The sequence below is a fragment of the Patella vulgata genome, chromosome 1 (genome assembly GCF_932274485.2).
Source record: "Patella vulgata chromosome 1, xgPatVulg1.2, whole genome shotgun sequence".
NCBI lineage: Eukaryota > Metazoa > Mollusca > Gastropoda > Patellidae > Patella > Patella vulgata.
Genome location: NC_065879.2, coordinates 32183107 through 32208698, shown reverse-complemented (window position 1 = coordinate 32208698; position 25592 = coordinate 32183107). Strand labels below are relative to the sequence as shown.

General features: G+C 33.2%; 2 protein-coding genes across 3 annotated transcripts in view; one reads left to right on the top strand and one right to left on the bottom strand.

The window, feature by feature from the left end:
* LOC126828354 (26S proteasome non-ATPase regulatory subunit 1) overlaps positions 1-25592 on the top strand; it is a 253794-nt gene that overhangs the window by 137816 nt on the left and 90386 nt on the right. The window lies entirely within an intron of this gene.
* On the bottom strand, positions 3195-16379 carry LOC126828375 (5-hydroxytryptamine receptor 2C). The gene is made up of 2 exons (XM_050558154.2): positions 15532-16379; positions 3195-4926 (listed from the first exon to the last, which is right to left on the bottom strand). The coding sequence occupies exons 1-2, from the start codon at positions 15938-15940 to the stop codon at positions 3752-3754; spliced, it is 1584 nt and encodes a 527-aa protein (XP_050414111.1). The 5' UTR covers positions 15941-16379; the 3' UTR covers positions 3195-3751.

The window sequence follows — 25592 nt, the reverse complement described above, 5'->3', positions numbered from 1 at the left end:
ATCACCTTCCTCCCATCTTAATTATACTTTGTACATCTTCATTAGTGTTTTTACATCTTTCAAGTTTGATTAGGGAATGAATATAAATATAAATCCATGTCATTTAACCTAATGTAAATTGAAGTTTAACACTATCTATTTGAAATAACTTTAAATGTGACTCAATACTATATTCATTCTGAGTTTGCTCCAAATAGATTTTTATACGCCAACATTATCATGTGGACGTATATTGTCGTCGCCCCTGTCCGTCCACAATTGTTTGTGAACAGTCTACAGGTCACAATTTTTATCCGATTTCAATGAAACTTGAATTATAGGTTTATCACCCTAAGATCTTGGTTCCTTTCGATATTGGCATGTATCGGACTGTAACTTCATGGATTATGGCCCCTGATTGTACGAAAAATCACGTTTTTAGCTTGTGAACACTGTAGAGGTTACAATTTTTATCCAATTTGGTTTAAACTTGAAATGTATGCTTATAACCCAAAGATCTTGGTTCCTTTCAATATTCGCGCATATCGGAACGTAACTTCCTGAATTATGGCCCCTGATCGTGGTTCCTTTCGATATTCCGCATATCGAACCGTAACTCCCTGAATTATGGTCCCTGATTGTACGAAAAATTGTGTTTTTAGCTTGTGGACCCTATATAGGTCATAATTTTTATCCGATTTAAAAAAAGATATTATTATATCACCGTTACACCCTAAGGACGGCTGAGTTCGAATTTCGTGAAAATCTGCCCAAAACTGACAGACAAAATGGCCGCCCTTCGTTCTCAAATAGCGTAAAAATATGGTATATCAAGTTTGTGGACCCTATAGAGGTCACAATTTTAATCCTATTTTGATGAAACTTGAAATGTAAGTTTATAACCCAAAGATCTCGGTTCCTTTCGATATTCGTGCATTTCGGAACGTAACTTCCTGAATTATGGCCCCTGATTGTACGAAAAATCAAGATTTTAGCTTGTGGACCCTATAGAGGTCATAATTTTTATCCGATTTAAGAAAACGTAGTATTATAGCACCGTTACTCCCTAAGGACGGATGAGTTCGAATTTCGTGAAAATCGGTCCAAAACTGACAGACAAAATGGCCGCTCCACGTTCTCAAATAGCGTAAAAATATGGTATATCAAGGTTGTGGACCCTAGTGAGGTCACAATTTTTATCCGATTTTGTATATCGAATTGTAATTTCCTGAATTATGACCCTTGATTGCAGGAAAAATCACTTTCTTTTTAGCTTGTTCTCTATCCATCTCTCGAAAATGTGGGCGTATCCTGCCAGGCAGCTGCTGGTTTCACTTATTAATAGACTACCAGTCCTGGTATCTATTAATTTATAAGATTCAGAAAAATATTTGACAACTTTTTATTTTACTTTTTTATACGCCCGCATAGAAATGTGGTCGTATATTGCTGACAATTTAGCTGCTGTGGGCGTATGTTTCGTTGCCTGGCAATCTATCTTGTCGTACCATAAAAATAGCTTTTCTTCAAATATATATTAGTTTTAAATTTTGTGAACAAGGCACTAGAATTAACAAACTTGCGTTTGTCCAAATCCCAGCTTTTATCTTTTTCGTAGTGACTATATAGGGCTGTGCCTATACTGTTTCTTTTCAATATCATGCATACTGTAAATACGGCAAGACGATATACAATACATATTTTTACTACACAATGATCAAGATTTATGTTCAAATTATGCTCAAGCATTCTTGAATTTTGAAACACATCTATTTTAACCCGTTTTATACGCCCACATTTTCATGTGGACGTATATTGTCGTCGCCCCTGTCCGTCCGTTCACAATTTGTTTGTGGACTCTCTACAGGTCACAATTCTTGTCCGATTTTGACGAAACTTGAAATATAGGTTTATCCCCAAAAGATCTCGGCTGCTTTCGATATTGGCATGTATTTGATTGAAACTTCATGGATTATGGCCCCTGTTTGTACGAAAAATCACATTTTTAGCTTGTGGACCCTATAGAGGTCACAATTTTTATCCGATTTTGTTGAAACTTAAAATGTAAGTTTATAACCCAAAGATCTCGGTTCCTTTCTATATTCGCGCATATCGGACCGTAACTTCCTGAATTATGGCCCCTGATTGTACGAAAATCACGTTTTTAGCTTGTGGACCCTATAGATTTTCATAATTTTATCCGATTTAAAAAACCGTATTATTATATCACCGTTACACCCTAAGGAGAACTGAGTTCGAATTTCGTGAAAATCGGCCCAAATTGACAGACAAAATGGCTGCCATGCGTTCTCAAATAGCGTAAAAATATGGTATATCAAGGTTGTGGACCCTATAGAGGTCGCAATTTTTATCCGATTTTGTTGAAACTTGAAATATAAGTTTATAACACAAAGATCTCAGTTCCTTTCTATATTCTCGCATATCGAATTGTAATTTCCTGAATTATGGCCCTTGATTGTAGGAAAAATCACTTTCTTGTTAGCTTGTTCTCTATCCATCTCTCGAAAATGTGGGCGTATCCTGCCTGGCAGCCGCTGGTTATACACACACATTGAAATGTCCTTTGGTGCCTATCAAACCATAACTTCCTGAATTACGACCCCTGATTGTACGTAAAATCACATTTTTAGCTTGTAGACCCCTCTAGAAGCTACAATTTTTATCTGAATTTAAAAAAAGTTTAAATGTATCACCGTTACATCCTAAATACCGGAACTTTCTGACAAAATGGCAGCTCTTTGTATGCAAATAGTGTAAAAGTATGTAATATCAAGGTACCAGGGTCTCAAACTTGGCCATTTATAAATTTCCTGGATCTCGCTGTGCATAATCGCGAAGACAATTTCAACATTCAACAGTCAAACATCTCAAAATGGCCAATTGTACATATTATATTTCAAGATTTACCAATTTGGAATGAAGCTTCTCCATTTTTAAATTAAATCATTAAATGGTCGAACTATGGGTGCTAATATACTTAATATTGGAGACAGCTGATAGCATCTAGAGTTGATTATGGTCTTGCCATGTTAATAAATGTAACATTTAAGGCCTAAAGAAAGACCTAAATCAAGAAGAATTTATTATCTATAAATAATAACAAAAAGCTGAATGCTTTATTTCGTAACATGGCATTTGAAAACAATCAAAATGATTTCTTTTTATTTACAAACCTTTCATAATAACGTGTTTAACAAATATTTTTATTACATAATATATTATATATTAATTTATTTTTATAAATAACATTGCACCATTAAAAACTTCATAAAATTTTATATGTTAAACTATTTAAATGTTAAAATCAGTTAGAGGTAATAACATGGAACATTTGTGGATTTTAATTGAAGATTCTCATGTTTTAGTAATCATTTGCTGTTGTAAATTAAATAATCATGTTCTATTCAGTGTAGCCTAAATATGGATAATGTAAAAAAAGGTCCAACATATTTATATTGTTGAAATATGTTGAGTTGTATAATGCAACAGAATTGGCATACATGAATAGTTGGTGTCATTTAAAGTATGTAATCAGACGTCTTAAGTTGCTTAATCAACAGACGACTAAATAACAAGTAGATTAAAGATATCAATGAATTGTCATCCCTCCATTTTACATTCCCATGAGTTTTCACCTTTGAAATGATTGTTTAGACACATAATCCCCCTTTAGCAATTTCAGTAAGCATATCACAGACAACTAAGCACATCTTAATTTCTTCTTTCTAACTGTCCCAGACGTATTCAAAAGTCAGCATATTGATTCTTCAAAACTAGCACTATTAGCTGAAGCACAGAAAGAATTACAATTAAGCAATCCATTTCGAGAAGTTATATTGAGGTTCCTTTTACCCCTATGAAGTGTATTATAACGGCATTTCAGCAGTTTCACAAAGGTCATTTTAAAAATACGATTAAAAATGGTGTAAATTATAGGATTTAATGTACTAGAAACATAACCCAACCACACGAAAGCAGTAATTAGTGTAGGATTAAAATGACACTTTTTACACAGTGCCATTAAAATATTGACCATAAAAAATGGCGCCCAACAAATGATGAATATCAAAAAGACAACTCCTAGAACCTTTGTGGCCTTTTGTTCTGTTTGAACAGAGTTATCTTTTCTAACAGAATCTTTTCTTTGTAAGAGGAGGTTAGCTGCTTTAATGGCGACATGATGTTTTTTCACTAGATCTCGAAGTGACTTTGATTCACGCTTGTGTATTGGATGATAATTGTTTGATTTTTTTTGCGATTGGTCATTTTTACGATCACAATTAAGTGAATTTTCAAAGGTAAAACTTTTTCTCTTTTCTTTAGTCTTGGGTGATTCCTGGGAAGGGTAAGGAACTGTGTTGCGTTTCTGTAGTGGTTGATAAGAGTTTCGTCCCTTATTAGTTTTGGACCCAGTTACTGGAAATGATTGTGAATATTTTACATTTTCATGTCGGGAAACATTGTTGTGGTTACTTTTCCAATGGCGTCTGCTGGTTGACCGGCGAATCATCGGTGCTCCATCTTTTTGACTCCCTTGACCACAGAGTTTGGCTTGTTTGTTAAGCATACGCACAGTTAGTCCATACATTATTATCATTATCACAAGGGGTATAAAAAATGCAAATATAGACCCATATATCTTAAAGTGCTCATTGTTTAAAGCACACATATCACCCATTAGCACATTGTGAGGTTTCAGCAGTCCTAATATTGTGATTGGGCTGGTTATGGCAATGGCTATTGTCCAAACTAGCACTATTTTCATGAAAACAACAGATTTTGATTTATTTTTGGTCCATAGAGGGTAACGTATTCCAATGTAGCGTTCAAGTGAAATGGTACACAGATGAAGAATAGATGAGGTGCACATGAGAACATCTGCAGTACAAAACAAATCACACAAAACCAATCCAAACAACCATTTACCTGCAATATAAGAAAGATAATTATAAATTAAATATGGTTAATAAAAAGTCAAAAGAATCAACCAACACTCCATATATCCTGACACTGATCCTGACAAACTCAAGAAATGCCAATGAGACCATTCATTTGGTTTGTTACTGCATTTGTTGTTTATTGCTTGCAATGTCTGTATGTTGTATATTATCTGCTGGGTTACTATGTGTTTTTTTAGGTGCAGTTCTCATTTAGTTACTAGGTGGCCCATAGGTGAACCTAGTTAGTCCACCTACTATTATTTCAGTAAATGCTTGTCATTTTTTGTACATCAGATTTTTGTTTGATTATCCTTTGGAATCAACAACATTGTACCTGATATTTATCACTATTTTGTTTTAATGAGTTTTCAATTGCAAGATGAGATCTAGCTATATGATTAATAAACACATTGAATTTCTGTAAGGGATAATTTAATCATTTCATTTTATTAACTGATGTAATTGGTAGTAGACGTACAGTCAGTCACTATTTAGCATGGGACTAGTTGGATTGTTGCTGATAGAACTATTTACAGACAAAACCCAAGAGAAGAAGTACTAATATGATAGGAATTAATGGAAGTCAGTCCCAATACCAATGTCCAAAAGATGCAGTTGTAAATTATAAATGGCTAAAACATGATATGGATGACATATTAAATGATTGATGCCAGGGTTTTGGGGGGGGGGGGGGTGTGCAATAATGTGATTATTGATTTATTTTTTTAATGAGTTCATATATTTATGTTTCTTTTGGATAAGGCAGATATTTTTACTGCATCATTTGATGAATCTTGCATTGTTTGATATATATTTCTATACACCCGCATTTAATGTATATTATTTGTCATCGTCCACGTATATTGATCTGTCGACCATTTCTTGACAAATAAAATTAAACTTTTTCAATCCCATATATCACAGTGTTTTTTCTACATATGAACGCTTGTGAAAGAGTTCTCAATGAAACTTTAATAAATTGGTAAGATTGATCATTGGGGTTTAAGGAAATATGAGGTCGGGAGGAAGACTATCGATATTTAACATATTTAGAACAATATTTTTTATTATTCATTGTGTATGATGTGTTTTCCTTGTTTTAGATTATACAAAATTTAATAGCACATTGAGCAGCACCTCATTGTTGAAGTGAAGGCGCTCTTAAATTTAGTATTACATATATTTCATCTCTGTTTCCATTCAACCTAAATCTTTGTAAATCTCGATTCAGGGCTGGTTATAAATTAAATTTTTAAAAACATTGTGGGGTTGTTCACTGAGTAGGGTAAACGTAATCTGATCTCAAATTTTGAATGTATTATGGAGAGGTATTTTTTTCCTGTTCACATTTTTGTTTTTAAAGATTGTGAACAATATACAGGACGAAGCTCTTGATGGAATTTTCTAAAATTGGGGAGTATTGTTCATTCAGGTATTAATCGGAACCCTCTTGATATTAAAAATATTTTTGGATATTTTTGTTTTGAACCTTGTGAATAAGATATAGATGTACACAAAGGATCTTTTGGTGTTTTTTTTGTACCACCAAACAAACTATATAAATGTCACCAAAAAAAAAAAATGTTGCGTGGTCATAGTTTAGACTACTTTTTTATACTTTCCACCTATGTGTTTACTTGTATAGTTGAATTTTACTACATATGCTTACATTCGTATTTCGTGTAGCATATAGCAGATCTTGACTCATGCTGGCATTACACAATGGGTTCTTTGGGTTGTATTCCTAATTGTTTTCAAATTTGAGTGAAGTCTGTGTCACTACAGACCTGGGACTGTACAGCGCAGTGGACGCTTACGGCTAGCCCCCGGATCCATTCACTTTTTTTGAATTGTCTGTATGTTTGTGTTTTCCTGAGTATGATGTCTTGTCCGTGTATTTGTCTTTGTGTAAATTTTGTGTGGTGCAGTCCCCCTGCACTTACTAATAGACTATATCAGGTAGTATATCATACATGTATATTCATTAATTATGATGTAATAAAATCAGTATTAATAATGTCTTCTACAAATACTTGAATTTAAAGTTGTTATTCTGCACTCTATTTTTTCCCCTTTCTTTCTTGTAATCAATCATCCATCCTCAACTTGATATCAAATGAATGATTTTAAAAGGATAGACATTAATTTTTTAAGTGTGTATTGATGTAATGACACACAGTTATATGTTAGAAGTTCATTAGCACATGGTCGTTTTGTTTTCGTTTTTGTTATTACTAATAACAATTCATGTTAATCAACCTTAATATGAAATCATTAGAATCTGCATTTCATCGTGATGTTGAAAGTACATCTTTAGAACTTATAACTAGTGCAGTTTTTGTAAAAGGATTGTAAAAAAGAATACAAGAAACTTAATAAATTGAACAAATAATTAATAATTGAACATAGGGACTATTAACAAAAAGAATAGAGAAGAGCAATATATTAGTTTTGTTGAATTTGTACCTTCTTGCTAATAGGGTTAAATTCACATAGACTTGCATATTATTAATTATGAAATTAATATCCAACTTTACTAAAATGGATAATTTCCGAACGTTAATATTCATTGACATTTGGTAATTATTACTCCCAATGCTCTTACATGTTTGTTACATAATTGTGCCAATAGTTGTAATATTATAGTATCGGTAATCAATAAATGTAGGTTTATAGGTTAAGGTGTTATCAGTGTTATGATTGGTCTATCATTACATCTTTATTTTATAGATCACTAGTTATATCTTACTTATTTCTTCTCAATTATCAATTAATTAAATAAAAGCCATAAAAATCAAATGATAACCTTGATTGACCTTTTTGTTTGTTTAGAAGTCAATGGATGCTTGATGGGTCTTTTTGCGATTATTACCAGATTAAGAGATCAATACAAGGCAAGTGGGTTGGTATCGATGGTAAGATGTAGAAAATGCCAATAATTTTCCATTCGCCCATCAACCGCACTTTTCCCCTCAATACTGCGGAAAAATGATTATGGAGATGAATTGGTTGGTTGATGTGTTAAAGGGGCACACAGCTATTTAAACACATAACAACAACTCTTGCCTCTTTGCCTATAGCTTGGCACTGCTTATTCAATCATAGGAGAAATTGCTTTTTACAGAATGGCAGCCTTTCGCACGACTTGACTCTTCGATTAAAGAATTGTGGCTCAGCAATTTACTCTGGAGATTTTTCCCTGGACTGCAAATTTGCATGTCAGAATTGAAGGGATCAAAGAGGGATAAAGACGTTGGAATTTAGACTTGTCATTGTGACACCTTTTGACACTTTCCCTACAACTTAATGTCTGAAGGCTGTGATTTGGATATCTAGCCTTATTTCTTTTCTCAAGCATGAAATTTTATAGATCTGCTATGAGATGTAATTGGGTGCGTGTGTTAAGGACAAATTTTCTTGGAGATTCAATCAATATAGATAATTAAGAAAATTTAAATCCTTTCTATATTCCTTATGAGAAAAGTGGGTGAACAATGTTTAAAAATACTTTTGTACCAGTAATTGTCAACTGTACATAACTGGATAGTTCATCAACTCAAGGTCTGGGATCCCTAGGGGAAAACTAAACAAGTTATAAGTTGTGTCTTAATTATTTCCCAGCCAACAAAACCCTCATAGATATTAGATATTATACGTTATGTAAGATTTAGATAAAAAGCTGGCCATTCTTGCTATAATAGTCCCAAAATAGATAATGCAAAATGAATTAAAAATTTCATTGAAATTACTTTATTCTGAGCGAAGATATTAGCCTCTGAAGATTTGACAAGATGTGTGTACTGATTGTAACCACCGTACTGGTTGTTCAAAGCTTAGCCTCGCTTCACCATTTTAGTTTAAATCATTAAATGTTCTAATCTACTTAAAATCGAACATATCCAATGGCATCGAGACTTTATTATGGTCTTGTCATGTTAATAATAAATGTCTAATCAATAGTTTACATAACATTTAAGGCCTAAAGAAAGACCTGCAATAGACAGATTTAGCTCTTGCATAATGCCTGTTTAAACCTTGTATTCTAATATATTAATAAAGAAGATGTTGAAGTGTTGTGATAGCTGCAAAGACTTGGTCTGCTGATTGTGTTTGGTTTAGCTGTGTTCTTGGAAACTTTAAGGCAATATAATTGTAATTTGTGTATGGAACTGTCCATATAGGAGGAATGACTTAAATATGATTAGACATTTTGTCACCCAACAACTCTGAATGAAACCACTTAATAAAACCATATCCTAGGTCGTTGAGTCAGGCTACTTTGTACATGGAATAAGTCATTCAACCCTATATGAAGGTATATCAAATTCGATCCAGCAAACCATTGTTTCTTTTATCAATTGACAACAAATCGAGGCTCTAATGGCAGAACAGGTAACACAATGTCATGCCCAAACAAATACAGATAAATGTCTCACTGTAAAAGATGGGACATAAAGACTTGCAAAACAAATTACTTGAGTGATAAAACTAATATCTTTTAAAAAAAGACAGTCAACCACTATACACGAATGTAAAATAAACACCATCCATTTGTTTTAATACTTTTTAACAACAAATTAGGAGTACATAAAGGCAGGAAATACTAGGTACCTCATTAAGTGCTCAACAAAATACCATCATGATTGGATAAACACAAAATACATTATTTACGATTTCATTGCAGGGAATAAAGCTTAATTTTAAAACTTTCTTGGGCTCCCATGAGAAATGCTAGATACGTCACTGGAGATTCAATGTCACTTGCACATCAAAGACTCCCCTGGCATTTTCAAATGACAAGGCATGCCCAAACCTGTATCTGTCCACAGTGGATCATTCTGCTTCGAAAACCGACTGGTAACTGAAGTGGAAAGCTGTTATATTTCACTAACGTCACTTACTTTTATAATCTTACGAAGATTAATAGCCCTTATAATACTGCTAAAATTACTAGGTACTTAATAAATCTACAAATGACATTTGACTTTTGATCAACTGAATATTTAAAACACTCGAGTTCAAAGGTTCTTCCACTAGTTATAGACATTTGTTTCGTGGTGGAAGCAATCTTTTTTTTTCATTTTGACCTCTGTATAATAAAACAGATCTACAAGAATAGGGAATTTTCTTCAGTCAACATTTATAATTAGAATACAGCATCAATTTGACTGAAATGCATGGAGTGTCACTTTGGGTACTTCATTTTCAAGGGAGTCTGACTGACGAAAGGTTCCAATAATATTAATAATGTTACATTTTCTACAGTAGCTAGAAAAGTGGAGGCCAGACATGTTTTGATGTAATCCAGCTGCATTCCTGTAAATATTCAAGACTGTTTTAATGATAATATATATTCCTTTTTTATGGAGGCATTCTGTAAATAATGTTGAAGATCATTGTGTGGAATACACTTTTGTATATTTTGTAAATGTTGCCAGTTTACGTACAAGAGGGTTTTAAAGTAATTGTACAAATTCTTGATCAACTTCCTTTTAAATAACAATAGTATTACGGTACTCTTTCAGGGACACCTTGTACAGCATGCCAAATTGTTGAATCTTGGTGGAGAGACCTTAATCTCTGATATTGTTGTGATATGTTCATGTAGGTAGCAGTTTGGGATTAGATTTTGTGTTGGCCCTCCGAACTGAGTATGTTTTTGTGTTTAATTATGTGTTTGTTTTGAATTATGGCATTTTGTCTGCATTGTCTGTTGAAATTGATGTTTTGTGCTATTATCTCTATAGTCACCCATATATTATTTCATGAAGTCAAATCTAGGTAGAAAACAGCCCCTGGAGAAAAATCATGAACCCAGTTGTTGAAATATATAGAAAAGCTGAAAAGGTATCACCAATATCAATATGATTATAATATCAAATCATAGTAGTTGATGGTGTGTTGCTACTAGTACATGTATCCTAATCTTATATTAGTGTATTTATAAATGATAAATGATGATACATGGAGAGGTGAAGATGGGGGAGAATGTGACAGAGATTAATGATAATAAAACTATATTTAATTTATACACAAGCAAGTCTGAGTTGTTAATACATGTCTATCAGATTAGATTCCAGTTATATTAACATGTTCCTTAAAATATTGATAGAATTCAGGTTATAAACAACCTAGATTCTACATTTTATCATTCTTCTCTTATGGATTATTTATTGAAGAAAGATTGTAAATGATGCTAGATTGACAACTGATAGTTTATCAAGTATATTTTGACCGGTATCCTTCATCTTCAATCATGCATATGGGTAACCCTTGTTTACATTTGGTCAATAGGCTGTCATTATGGTCATTAAACATAATTTAATCCATCATGTCCACCCTATCCTAAAGTTCTCTTAGTAATACTACAGTAGCAAACCTGCATACTATTATCAGCCCTATTAGTTGTGGCGGCAGTTGGAGACTATATTGGCATGATGTATTTCCTGGAAAAAATGGAGTTTAAAGCTTTACTTTTCTGCACCAGCCTGGCTATTGTAGATGGACACCATGCAATGCATTGAGTTATGACATCAGCTTATTCTGATCTTTAACATGCTGTAAATGACCTCCAAATGACTATACTCTACACAGGATTGAACTGCGACCTCCTTTTTAGTAAGACAGTGACATATTCACCGAACCACTGTTGTTTCCCATTTTTTAATAGTCATTGGCATTTTTTCTTCTTTTAAAAGCAAAAGTTGTTATAAAAATATTAAAAATAATAATCCCCTAAAAGTATCTTGGCATTTGCTAAGATATTACCCCGCTTCTTTAATCTAAATATGAAAATTGCATTTTTTGCTCTGATTGCCAGTATCTATTTTCTATTACCATTATAATAATGTAATTAATGTTTATATTTGTAATGGAATTGTAATAAAAACAAGCTCACGCTCCCTTCCCCCTCATCAAATTCTACACAATGTTGACCGCAACGTGAACAGTCTTATCAACTCTTGTCCATAACCATGTGACCATAAAATGTGAAAAAATGCAAACTTTAAATCAGTCAAGATATCACTTAGTGAATCTTTCTGATACATAGGTAACAAACACCAATGACCCACTTGTACATAGGTAACAAACACCACTGACCCTTTCAACATGAACTAAAACCATTTATTAACTATATAATTAGACAAGTACTATTATTAGCTAATTAGCCTAGTACTAATATAACAAATAAATGGTTTTTTTACTGTTTAGCTAGGAAATATGCATGGTGACAGCAGCTTTTATTTTCATTATTGTGCCATCAAGCTGGTTCTATGGCTTGCTTACATGCAATGAAACATGATGCCCTATTGGCTGATTAATAGGTAAATGGTGAAAACTAGCAATCTAGACAGGCTGTTAAAATCAAATATAACTTTTTTTTGATAAAATAATCACAAGATATTTCCCAAATTACACTATGCAGTGAGGGAAATTCTGCCCATACAGCAAGTGTCAAAGGTTATTTTTGTCCCCCGCCTTTCGAAGAAAGCAGGGGACTATTAAAATGGGTTCGTCCATCTGTCTGTCTGTCTGTCTGTCCGTCACACTTTTTGGGACACAATAACTCTCTTCCTAATTGAGCTAGAATGTTCAAACTTGGTGTATGTGTTTATTAGGTCAATGCCTTGATGGAGTTCGAAGATGAGCATTTTCCGCTTAGGGTAAGCAGAGATAAGCAATTTGATTGGTTGATGCTTTGGGACACGATAACTCTCTTCCTAATTTGGCTAGAATGTTCAAACTTGGTGTATGTGTTGATTAGGTCAATGCCTTGATGGAGTTCGAAGATGAGCATTTTCCGCTTAGGGTAAGCAGAGATAAGCAATTTGATTGGTTGATGCTTTGGGACACGATAACTTTTAATTGAGCTAGAATGTTCAAACTTGGTGTATGTGTTTATTAGGTCAATGCCTTGATGGAGTTCGAAGATGAGCATTTTCCGCTTAGGGTAAGCAGAGATAAGCAATTTGATTGGTTGATACTTTGGGGCACGATAACTCTCTTCCTAATTGAGCTAGAATGTTCAAACTTGGTGTATGTGTTGATTAGGTCAATGCCTTGATGGAGTTCGAAGATGAGCATTTTCCGCAGAGATAAGCAATTTGATTGGTTGATGCTTTGGGACACGATAACTTTAGTTCTAATTAAGTGAGATTGATGAAACTTGGTGTATAGTTTCATTACAGTAATACCTTGACTAAGTTTGATAATGAGCATTTTCTGCTCAGGGTAAGCAGAGCGATACGCAATTTGATTGGTCGAGACTTTGGAAGTAAAGATATACTGTTTGATTGTTCAATACTTTGTAAAAGATAATTTGTGATAAATTTATATGTGTCCTCTAATTATTTTCCTATTTCGGCGGGGGACATCAGCCTCACTGTTGGCTTGTTTATAAATGCCATGGTGTAGACAGAACCTTGGCTTTTTTTGTCCCATCTAAACATTGCACTGTTCCTTGCCATGTCCTCCATCCTATACCACTGACAAAGAGAAACCATGCTGGAAAATTCCAGGGTACCTTATCAGCCAATACTGGGTTAGAACCCCAGACCTTTTAAAAAATGAGCCAGTACCTTACTCACTGAACCACTGTGGCTCTCACTATATTTGGTTTTAACTGGATTTTGTTACAATTATCTGCTTGAGACCTGCAGTACTGTATTGGTTGTTTTGTAATATATAATCTTCATAGTTTAAAATAACCTCACTGATAGAAATTTGAAAAAATCTTGAATATTTTATGAGTTATGGCTCCCCCCCCCCCCACCTCCCCCCTGAAGAATGATAAAATAAAAACCCAAAATTTTCGAAAGTTTATACCGTACAGATGTGTAAACAGTTCCTGTAGTTAAAGAGTATAAGCTTAACTGAGAATTTGAATGTTTAAATTCTGTTACTGGTTGGTCTGAACTGAACTATTTCACAGTGCTTTACGTCTGATAAAAACATTGTATTCTGTAATTTTTTTCGCTTAATAAATCTCTAACTTTAGTGTAAAACATAGAAAATCCATTGCCTGTCCTCATTAAATAGATTTAAATAGACGTGTCACGCAAATCGGAACCTTTGAAAATACCCTGAAGCAAGAAATGGCTCTAGCTTTTAATTTAAAAACTCAATTTCTATCATCTTTGTGCAGACAATTTGACAATTAATGAGAATTCATCAATATAAAGGATTTGGATGTAGACACGATCAATGATTCTGTCCAAATTTATACAGTTGACGTGTCCTTTGAGTCAATCTCACGGTAGAACAATTTAAAATTCAGTCTGAAAACTTATGTTAAGCCTTATTATTATAACTATATTATCAGCAAATATTCTTGTATTCCTAATTTTTGTAAGGTAATACGATTATATTTTAGATTATGTATTATAAAATGGTCTGCTCTATATCAGCACCATATTTATTCGGTAATTTGTCATGGGTATATTGAGGTGAAACTGGAAAACCAGATTTATCTATTGAATTCAACCTTCAAAGAAAGGAACTATCAATTTAAGACATTGTAAATAAAATACATGGTCATTTTAGTTGATGTGGACAATGTCTATATTTTCAGAGACGGTAAAGCAGTAGCATAATTAAATGGGTATCTTTTAGTTTGTGATAGTTTGTCTTTATTTTAAGTTTTAAATTGTTTTCTTTTGGTATGAAGTTTATTAAATATTCCTGTTCATTAGTAGTATATAATTAATTTTTTTAGAGAACTATTTGCCATTAACATTTTCAGCTCCCAAAGTGCCCTAAAGAAGTGTCAACATTATTTGGATACTTAATATTATATAGTTTTGCAAGAGGAAGCTGTACTGGTAAAAAAAAAAACCAAAAACATTTCTATGTTTTTTTTCCCATTCATCTGTCAATAGATTGATTTGGTTTAGGATCTAAAGCTTCATTTAATATACATTGATTTTATAGAAATTTGAGTCTAATTTCATTCTGCTGAACAAAGAGTAGTGCAGATAAATTTTATTATTTAGATGATTCATATTGATCGTAAATGAATAAAACATTGAAAGTGAAGACAATTTTTTCCCCCCTTATCTTGTCAACCAACGTATCATGTCAATATTCTGGCAATCATGTTCCGTCCTTTAATCTAGTTACTAAAATTAGATTTTTATCTGTATAAGGTGTTCATGTATCTGTTATGGCTTTCAGGTTTTTATGATAATGAATTTTATTTAAATGTATAATGGAGATATACTGTCTAAAAGATTGACTAATATCCATATTACAGTCTTTTGTTTGTGATCTAGTTATAGCTTGATTTGTCAATAATATATATTGATTGCAAGATTACTGAAGCAGAAATTAGCATGTCTTTTGTTCAAATTAGTGTGAAATGAGTTTTATTTCAAACTGAAATGGGATTCTGGTGATTTTTAATCTAATATTAGTTTATAAATGTAGCCAGGAAACTGACTCTCCCCTGGCAACGTCACAGATTCTGAAATGATTGATTTTGTACCAAGTCTGATCTTTAATTTTATTTGAAATGAAGTTACGTTTTGGCATAACCTGTAATGTAATATAAAGTTTGTAAATTAATAAACCTGTTATATAGTATTTAACTTACCCGTAAATTCGTTAATAATGCTGAAAGGCATAACAATAAGTGATACCAAAAAGTCTGTGACTGCCAGGGACAAAAGAAAATAATTTGTAACATTTTGCAGTCGTTTTTCCAAAGATATGGCCATAATCACCAGTAGGTTTCCACCGATTCCAAACAGAACCAGTGGACACATTATTAGTATTGTCCAATTATACACTTGTGTCTCTGAAGATATATCATCTCCTGAACTGTTGAGAAAAGTTTCATTGATATCCTGATGCCAGGCGCACATGTTTCCAGAGTGAATGTAGGCGCCAATGCTTTCCAGAGGCAGAAATAGATGGACATTTGGGATCAAAGATTTATCTAATTTAGTTGTATTGGAGGGAAATTTTACGTGCACAATATCTCCACCACTCTCTGAGCACATCACTAACACTTGTCTTTTATTTTCTTCACTGATTACACTGAGATTGTTAACATTTTAGACAACTACGTTTTGCTTATATCCCAATCTTTGAACACCACTTGTCACGCATTTTGATAAAAAAAAAATTGGTTGGGTTGATAAGAAAGCTACATGTTAAATTCCAGAAAAAGATATAAGATGCTAGCATTTAACTCCTTGTCTTTGCTGCTTGCCACCATTGATTTAACTATCAATTTGATTTCTACTGGCAGCTACCCAGAAACGGTCTCACACAGCATACTGTTAAAGATGCCCCTTTACTAATACTAGAGTATTTTGTTGGCGAATAATGCTTACTCCATTCCAGAAATTGATAAAATTACTTCACACTTCCAATATTTTAATATATTCAAGATGTGTCTTAACAGATTTAGAAATTGGTATTTAAAACAAAATTCTGTGTATAACAGATATTACTGAATGTGTGATCATACTTTCTGGGTGTGGGGGGGGGGGGGGGGTCCTAATATCTGTCTTATAAAAGTGTGAATTGCACCTCTTATTAGATAACAGTATTGCCTTTTAAGTTGATTTAACACAACACTATTTCATTCTTTACTTTAATTTGCTTCCACTTGATGAGAGGAATAAAATGCTTGAAATAGTGTAATCCATTGCTATCCCTTTCTTATTTCACAATGGTTTTCAATCACTTTTAATTTGATAAACACACATTTCATATCTTCTGACAATCCAGTATTATGATGATTTTTTTTAGTCACATTTTCCTGAAGATAAAAAAAAGAATACAATAAGCTAGAAGCAACAAGTTAATAAATGAAAATATAAGAATTTAGGTTGGATACAAACCATTCTACGAGCTTTGGAATGAAAAGAACAGGAATCGATATCTATATTAAGAATAAAGCACCCACTTGATCTAGAAAAATATGAATTTATATCTCTATTTCATATACATTGTTAGCGAAGTGAGTGATCAAGTTTTTATAAGACCACTTTTAAAGTTATTATTACAAATAAATTACATACAGTCACCTTTACCTTATGTAGTTGGAATGGTGTTCACCATTTTGTCATTGCTTGCAAAAGAGGACATAACCCCCCAGAATTATCAGTTCCAATTGACAGGACTTTGCAAGGCAATAATGATATCTGTGCCTGACACTATTGATAGTATAAGGTGTGTCTATATTCAACCAATTTTATCTACCATTAAAAGTTTTCAGTGAATTTTAATAAGATTACCTGTTTGGATTCAGTCTAAAGTTAAAATACTGTACTTTTAAATTTGTCTTGCTTGCACCTACGTACAGGATATTCTTGTGGAACAGATCATGTTTTGTTTCATATGTATTACTAAATTTCAAAGTTAAAACAAAATTTTGTGTTCACTGATCATTTGGTCTGATATGAGATTGGTGGTTTAGGTTGGTTGAGAAATTTGAATGGATGTGAATGATTGCCCTTTAACTATATAGCTTACACAGAATTTTTTTTTTTTCCTATAATAGCCTGGTAGCTATCATATAGATTTCAATCTACTATTTTACAAAAAAAAAAACACTTCATAGATAAAAAATGTTAAAAAAAACCCCCGTAAAATATATCTTTTATGAAACCTAGGTAAGAGTGATTTGAAAATGTAATAATGGAATACCAATTGACATATGTTTTAGTTTAATCTCAAACAAAAATCAGTGTCAGTGATGAAAAAGATCGGTGAAACGTATACTATTAAGGACCACACCCCATTGGCTACTGTATTACAACTAAAATATAAGATAACGCATTGTTCATTTTTAGCTGAAGGTGAAAAGCATCAAATTAACCTTGAAGGAAAATTTAACCTGTATCTGATAAAACAAGTTTGTGATCACACCTTGAATGTCATTAAACATGCCATTTATTTCTAAACTGGTTTAGCGCTGAATTCTACTTTGCCATTACAACCCATTAATTGGGACATTAATTATAATATTTACCTTTGAATTTTTATCAAATTTTAAAACATGCAAATATAACTCTGTAATTATAATATATAGGAAATAAATGAGCAAAAATGAATTTATATAATTGCGATATTGGAAAGTGCAAAGTATGTTTGTACCGGTAACATTATTGTCAACTACATCTGCTTCAGTGATGAAACTGAAAAGTCATACATATATATATATATTATGTATGTTTAATCAAGGCATCTGAAACTACCTTCCACAGCATTGTGTGTGATCCACAAAAATTCATATGGTATTGCAAATCACATAACGTGTAAATAATACCACTGACATTTTACAAAACATGTATGATACATTTCTCATTAGTGTAATATTTAAAATTCAACTGTTTTTTGTATTTCTTGTCATATAAAAGCACTGTAGAACTCTTTGTTTTTTTATCTGGATAATTTTCAAACAAGTAAAAACGAATTATGCAGAATAACTATCTGTCCATTCTTGAAATTACAAGGAAATTTGCAGCTTGTTTATCCATATTTTAAGATTGATTGATATTCTATTGTTGACTAATGCCAATGAAAAAGCAGCGAATCGAAAGAAATTAGAATCAAAATTGACTGCTGGAAACAGGCAAGTTGATGTTGGCAGTCATTGAGACAAAACAAAATAGCTGTTCTTATAAATTTATATTTATTTTTGTTTCCAGCTACAAATGCCAGTAAATACTGTATGTTAAAAATGTATTGGAACCTAGCTAGAACTAGTAGGATTGACAGATGGTGAGATTGAACTGATCAGCTAGAGAGAATGATTTAAATCACAATCTAGTCACACTGCTATCTCTGGGAAACGGGGAGTTAACTAATTATTACATTTCCCTGGTGAATAGCACAATAACCCTCAATCTCTATACCACAAATGTATGGAGCAAATAAGTACTATAAATTCCCCAAGTTTGTGTTTGCCATTTAATTACCCATCTGTAGGTATCATTAGATCAGATTGGTTTAGAAGAACAACCAAAATTTTAGTAGATACGGAAAAATGGTTTGGATATGTGTTATCTTCATGCTATCTTCTACATCGTTTTTCTTATGGTATAATAAAGTTTTCAAAACAAGCTTAGAAGAAGGCATGTGCGTCCCAAGTTGTATTAATATGCAGGAAATTAATTATACAGCTCAATCCCATGCATTTCATCAACAATCTGTGCTGTACAAACCAACCATTTATTTCCAGATTTATATGTTGTAGGACTTCTTTTTAACATAGTTTTGTATATATGTAAAATCAATTCAGAGTCCTGCAACAATTATTTGATTGACACTGAAAACATTTATAACCAATTTTAAGAATTTGTGAATAAATGAAATGGAGTTTAACCTCCTACTGTTTTGCTCCAACTGGGCCATGAAGTGGGGCATACAGTGTGCTAAGATTTTTGCTATGGCCTACTCCTATATTGAATTCCAACTGCCAAGGGATCTTTTGCGTGCATGCCAGTATGTACACGGGACATCGTTTTTTCGTCCCATACAAACAACTAGACAGCTGTCCTTGTCAGGCCCTCCGCCCTGCACCACGGACCAGTAGAAACCATGCCAGAAAATCCTGATGAATGTTCTTGGCCAACACAGGGATCGAACCCACAACCTCCAGGCTATTGAGCCTGTGTCTTTTTCACTTAGCCACTGTGGCTCCCCTTTGTGAATAAAGTTTGTGTCAGTGAATATTAAACCTCATCTCTCTCTCTCTCTCTCTCTCTCTCTTTCTCTCTCAGTTACTGGTGGGCATATATCTTTTGTTACCTGTTTTAAATTTATTGCCTCAGGTCATACTTGATATTATTTTTATCAAATCATCAAAGCTTACAGTACTCCTATAGAATGGCTCGTGGGGTTGGATGGCCGAATGAGTCAACTGGCGTGGTTTTGATTCCCCGGTTGTACGTGACAAGGAGTAGAGTCGTCTGTCCAATCTTGTGTGTTTTCTCCGGGTCCTCTGGTTTCCTCCCACTGCTAAAGACCCCTACGCTCAAGCGAATTATTGAAATAAAATTGAACCATATGTTAGTCGTGAAATAACCTAGTTTGTGTCTTGTGTCTCTCTCTCATTGAATGGCTTGAAATGTTTGCCTGTCTACTTGTTGCGAATAGGCGATTTTTAAATCTGATAGGTAGCTTATAAGTTATAGCAAGGAAAACTACCTGTGATTGCGACAGGTGGACTAAATTTTACTTGATGTTCAGTAAATTGACTTAAGACCAGAATACTCATGTATCACATCACATATATTTAATTATTCCTTTCCAAATGCAAGAATTAACCACGGAAATACAGCGAAAAAGCTGCTATTTACACTATTTACACTTGGCTCTATTGTACAGTTACTCATAAAGTTCTATGTTAAATCACAGCCAATTTTATAACAATTTTTTCATGTTTGACACTAGTTTAAAGCATTATGAAGTATCCACACTTACATATCTGAATAAATTAGCCCCCAAGTCATGTGACCTGATTCTACCATAACCACAGAATGCCGTACGGCACCAACAGTAAATATTGTTGTGGCTCGAATGCACACACTCATTGTCTGGTGTATTTAATCATTTAAAAGTTGAAGACAGTGTCTTTAAATAATCTACTGGAAAATTTGATGAAATAAAATAAGTAGTTCGGAAGGGTATCTTATCAATTAGATGGGGCCTTACCTGTCCTCCACATGAGGTGAATATAGTGCCATACACAAGTGTTTTGATATTCAATTTATTACAGATATTTAAACATGCATTAATAAACTTATCCAGACCATAATCAACTCTCTATGTCATCATTAGCTTGCGATATTTAGCAGATTTGAATACATTTTGTGATAGATAATTTAACGTAATAATGGATAATCAAGACTTTGTTATCGTACCAGCGTTAGTAATGACGATTGAGGCTATGCTAAAATCGAATCGCTAATATCTTCAGAGTGAAGCAATTTGACTGAAACTTTCAGCATATTTTGTTATCTATTTTCGAACTATTATAGCAAGAACTGTCAGCTCTCTATCTCATCTTACCTAATGCCCGTTTTAGGATCTAAATTAACACACTTCTCAAAGGTGAAGTCATTAGCCTTTCTATTCAATTTAAAGCGCAAGTTTGGTACATATTTAAAGATACATTATGGGAGATTTTTATAGAGAGTTGGCCATTCTTGCTATAACAGTTCAAAAGTAGATGATGAAAGAAGAATATATTGAAAAATTCAGTCAAATTACTTTATTCTGAACATAGTTATCATCGTTGTAATATTTGCCTAGAAATGGTAGCGAATTGTGTCTTCACCTTCTCTGATCGTTTGATTGACAGGCGTTAACTCCACCTACATATCTCGATTATCAAGTAAAGTTTTCAATGGCATACCGAAACGCTTTACAGCGGCCTCGCTAAGTACACTCTATCATTTAGCCTTGATCTAACTGACGTATTTTCATCAGGTTACCCCTTATTGGATTTAATTAATTAGTGAAATCCTATTTAAATCCGAGCTGTAGCCGAGCCATCCGTGGGTCTACAGAGTTGATTTTGGTCTTGTTGTTTAAATAAAGATGTAATTTATAATTTCTATAACATCTGAAGCCTAAATTAAGACTTGCAATAATCAGATTTAGCTCTTGCATAATGCATGTTTAATCCTTGGCGGACTTAATGTGTATTTGGATTAGGCTAGAGAATTGCATGAATCTTTGAGTCGCTGAGGCAAAGCTGATTTGCCAGAATTTTTTAAGCCTTCCGATGTCGAAGAAAATAAAGCTATTTCATATTATGATATTTATGTGGATCAGTATGTAAGGACCAAAACCATTTAAGAGTGTTTGTGTACCTCTGGATAATGTGTTCCGTGATTGGTATTGGATAATTAAGATTGACAGGTTAGTCACTGAACCATTTAAGAGTGTTTGTGTACCTCTGGATAATGTGTTCCGTGATTGGTATTGGATAATTAAGATTGACAGGTTAGTCACTAGATTTGATTTTGTCCAGTTGGGTAAAATATGTTTTTTTTCTACTTTCGTTCCCTTTTTTTGTGGGGTTCTGGTAAGATTTGCCAAGAATATTTTCGATTGTCGCTATTTTGTTGGTTGTTTTTCCTACAACATAGCTTTGTTAATAAGGATACAACCCATGAGATTTCTCTTGAATTATACTTTATACCAGGGCTTCCACATCAAAATTTTCACTTACGGTCATTTTTGATAACACACAAAACTTTGCAAAATAAATTCATATTTCATGTTTTTTATTCATGGTAGGATATTGTGAATTCACATGTCTATACCACTTTGTCAGTGTGGTGTTTACAAATAATTATATATTGGACTTAAAAATGAAATATTAGTAAGACTTATGATAATTATTTATTAATGAAATATTCCCTTTTGGCTACTTAAATAATCGAAATAGCTGAATTGGCTGTAGAAAAATCATTCTAGTACCACATGCTCTATAGAAAACACACTGACCTGGTAAATTTTGAGTTGTAATACAACTTCGAAATGAAGATAATATATTATTATCCACGGCATATTTCTCACATTTATCGGTTTTAGACCATCTCTTACGGCATTATGAACCGCAGAATTGTGACGTAAATCCTAATAATGAATAACTTAATAACTGAATTCACAGCTAGTGACACTAGCGCCCCCCTAGAATATTGTTGTGTACAATAAGAGTAATCATATATATACAACATTTTTGCAATGCATGGAATTATCAATATTGCTACACAATAGCACTGGAATACGTAATTTTTAGTTACATAGTGTAGGTTGATGAGATCCATGTTTGAAAATTGGGTTTTGAAAAAAAAAAGCTATTTTCTGGCGTGCAAAATGACCGATGGGTCATTTTGCATTGACCTAGGTCTTGACCGGCATATACGGCCGACGTGGAACCCATGCTTTATACCACTTGAGTTCAACTGTCAAAACAGACCCTTAATATAGTACACAGAGTTTAGATGAGAAATCCATCTATAACTCATAGACACTTTGATAATTTGTTTCTTGATACATGAATTTATGGATAATAAAAACTAATTTGTGAGCAGAAGGTACAGAAGCTAAGAATGATTTGTATATAATTATAAGACACTTAGGTCTGAAATGGGCAGACATCATTAGCTTCTTGTCATTGTTTTAAATGTCAAACTGTTGATTTTAAAATTTAACAAGACATTCTTGAGCTTTTTTCTAAAGACATGCAGCTTAACATCTTATTTCTTACATCTGTTGTTGATGCTTTCTGTTAACAGATTATTTTTTTTATTAAAGGTCAATTGTTAACTAATTCTAAGTTATAGAAAATTACACAATTACAGCTTCTACACAACCCATTATGTAGTATTGGGTGAATAAGGTGTAGAGTCAACTGTCTGACCTCTGCCAGCTCTGCCACCATTAAAAGTCATGAAATTGTGGCCAAAAATGAACATATATATCTCAAAATCACCTTCTTGGATTGAGTAAATATTCTAACCCATATTTCTGCCAATCCATAGCTTAGATAAATATTTAGTTTTATGTTGTTGCTTTCTAGGAGTTTACTGAATTAAGGTGTACGTTGCTGCTTAGATGTGCGGTTATATGGTTTTGAATGGCTTTTCGGTCATTTATTTTCTTTCCACAAGTGTATTCCTCTTTAAACTAACAGCTTGTTTAAAATAGTATTTTTGCTTAGTTTATTATATTATGTCTGGTGGATATTGTCCTTAGGGTTATTATTGACATGATATTATTCAGAAATGGTAATCATAGCAAAAAGATAACTAAACATTTTGTCAGTTATATACTTATGATCATTAAACAGATGGGAGTATATACTTAATGATTTCGCAAATTTGTCTCAAATTGAGCTAACTTGTCCAAGGATAAATTTTCTGTAAGTAGTCATAGAACGATGAGTTCAAAATTATTCATAGCCATGTTATTTTTTTTAATTCTGGTTCAATACATTTTCCTTTTTTTCCCCTATTTTGTTGTAGCAACACATTATAAGAGGGCCTATACAATTCTACTTGATGGCATTAAGCATTGTCATGATATTAGTTTCAATTTGTTCATGAATTATGAAGCCAACTTTCAGGTTCATATTATGATCGCAGACAAAACTATCTAATTTTGCTTTATTTGGATCCCAGCAAACATACACTTTGAGATCTTTGTTTGCAAATTACCAAGGAGATTAAGATGTTTGATACCTGATATTGCTTTTAGTATATTCCCATCCAGAAAAATTTGTTTCTAGTGAAACATTGTTGAAATGTGAAGAGGATTCATGATATTAATTAAACATCTATCATGCAAGACCAAACTTCTACCCACGCTAATAAAGTTGTAATCATGTGAAGGCAAACTGAATCATGATTTGTAACAGAAGCGTAAATATTCAATATTGGTTATTGGGTTTAGACTTACAGCAGCATTGGGTTATCTAAATAACACATCAGGGAGCACACAAATGATTATTTTAACTCGACACAACTCTTTTATTCCTGAAAGTCCCTGGTGAAGCAAAAAGTATTTACCCTTTATTTTCTGCCCTACAGTAATGTTTGAATTTCTGTGGGTAATATGGTAATTCTAATTTTTTCATCACTGATAATATCCCATGAGAAAATAATTTTATTAAATTAACGAGACCGGTGCTAACCCTCCATGTTCTGGCGGCAGTATTTGTATCCCATGTAAAACCGTACAATTATGATAACCTGAAATGAAATGAAATGGGGTTCAACGTCCTACTGTTCTGCTCCTAACCTGGGCTAATGAAGACGGGAAATTTTGCCCGGGCAGCGGCACTATCGCCTACCCTTATATCGAATTCCAACTGCCAAGGGATCTTTTATGTGCATTCCAATGTATACACAGGACCTCGTTTTTTCGTCTCATCCGAAGGACTAGACAGCTGTACTTGTCAGGCCCTCCGTCCTGCATCACTGACAAGGGGGAACCACGCCGGAAAATCCGGATGAACTTTCTCGGCCAATGCAGGGATCAAACACCCGACCTCCAGGCTAGCGAGCCAGCACCTTACCCACTTAGCCACGTGGTCCCCATTATGATAACCTAAACAATGAAATGAACATGGTCATGGCTGTACATCCCACTGTTTGATTATTGAATCTAAATGTTACTCCGGCTGTGAGCAGTTTCTTGTTAATTCTCCATTCTTTAGACTAAACTAACAGTATTCATCTCAACGATGGTCTATTAGTAGTAAGTAATGAAGATATCATTGAACATAAAGATTATTTTTTAAGTTATTGCATGAATTTCTGCTATTGATTTACTTGACAAACTCAAGAAATTAAAATTCTATAGTTTAAAAAGTTTGTGCTGTCATTCAGCAAAATTCTTAGTTTGTGAAATGAACTAAAAAAATTCAATTTATTCATTGATTCAATAACATAAAGATTATTCTGCTGCAAAGAAAGAAATGAAATGAAATGGGGTTTAACACTCTACTGTTCTGCTCCTACTGGGCTAATGAAGAAGGGTGCAAAGAAAGAAAAAACAAACAAAAAATATAAATTTGAATCATTTCAGTTTACAACTTTTTAATTGAATATGAAGGGTAAATCTTATGATGTTAATTATTGTACACAAATACTTAAAGTAGCTTTATCGAAGATTAGATAA

What these genes read in the sequence shown, in the direction of transcription:
- LOC126828375 (XM_050558154.2), bottom strand. Translation starts at nt 15,940, where the DNA reads ATGTGCTCAGAGAGTGGTGGAGATATTGTGCACGTAAAATTTCCCTCC. An exon ending in CATTATTAACGAATTTACGG is followed by an intron (nt 4,927 to 15,531) that starts GTAAGTTAAATA and finishes CTTATATTGCAG; the next exon opens with GTAAATGGTTGTTTGGATTG.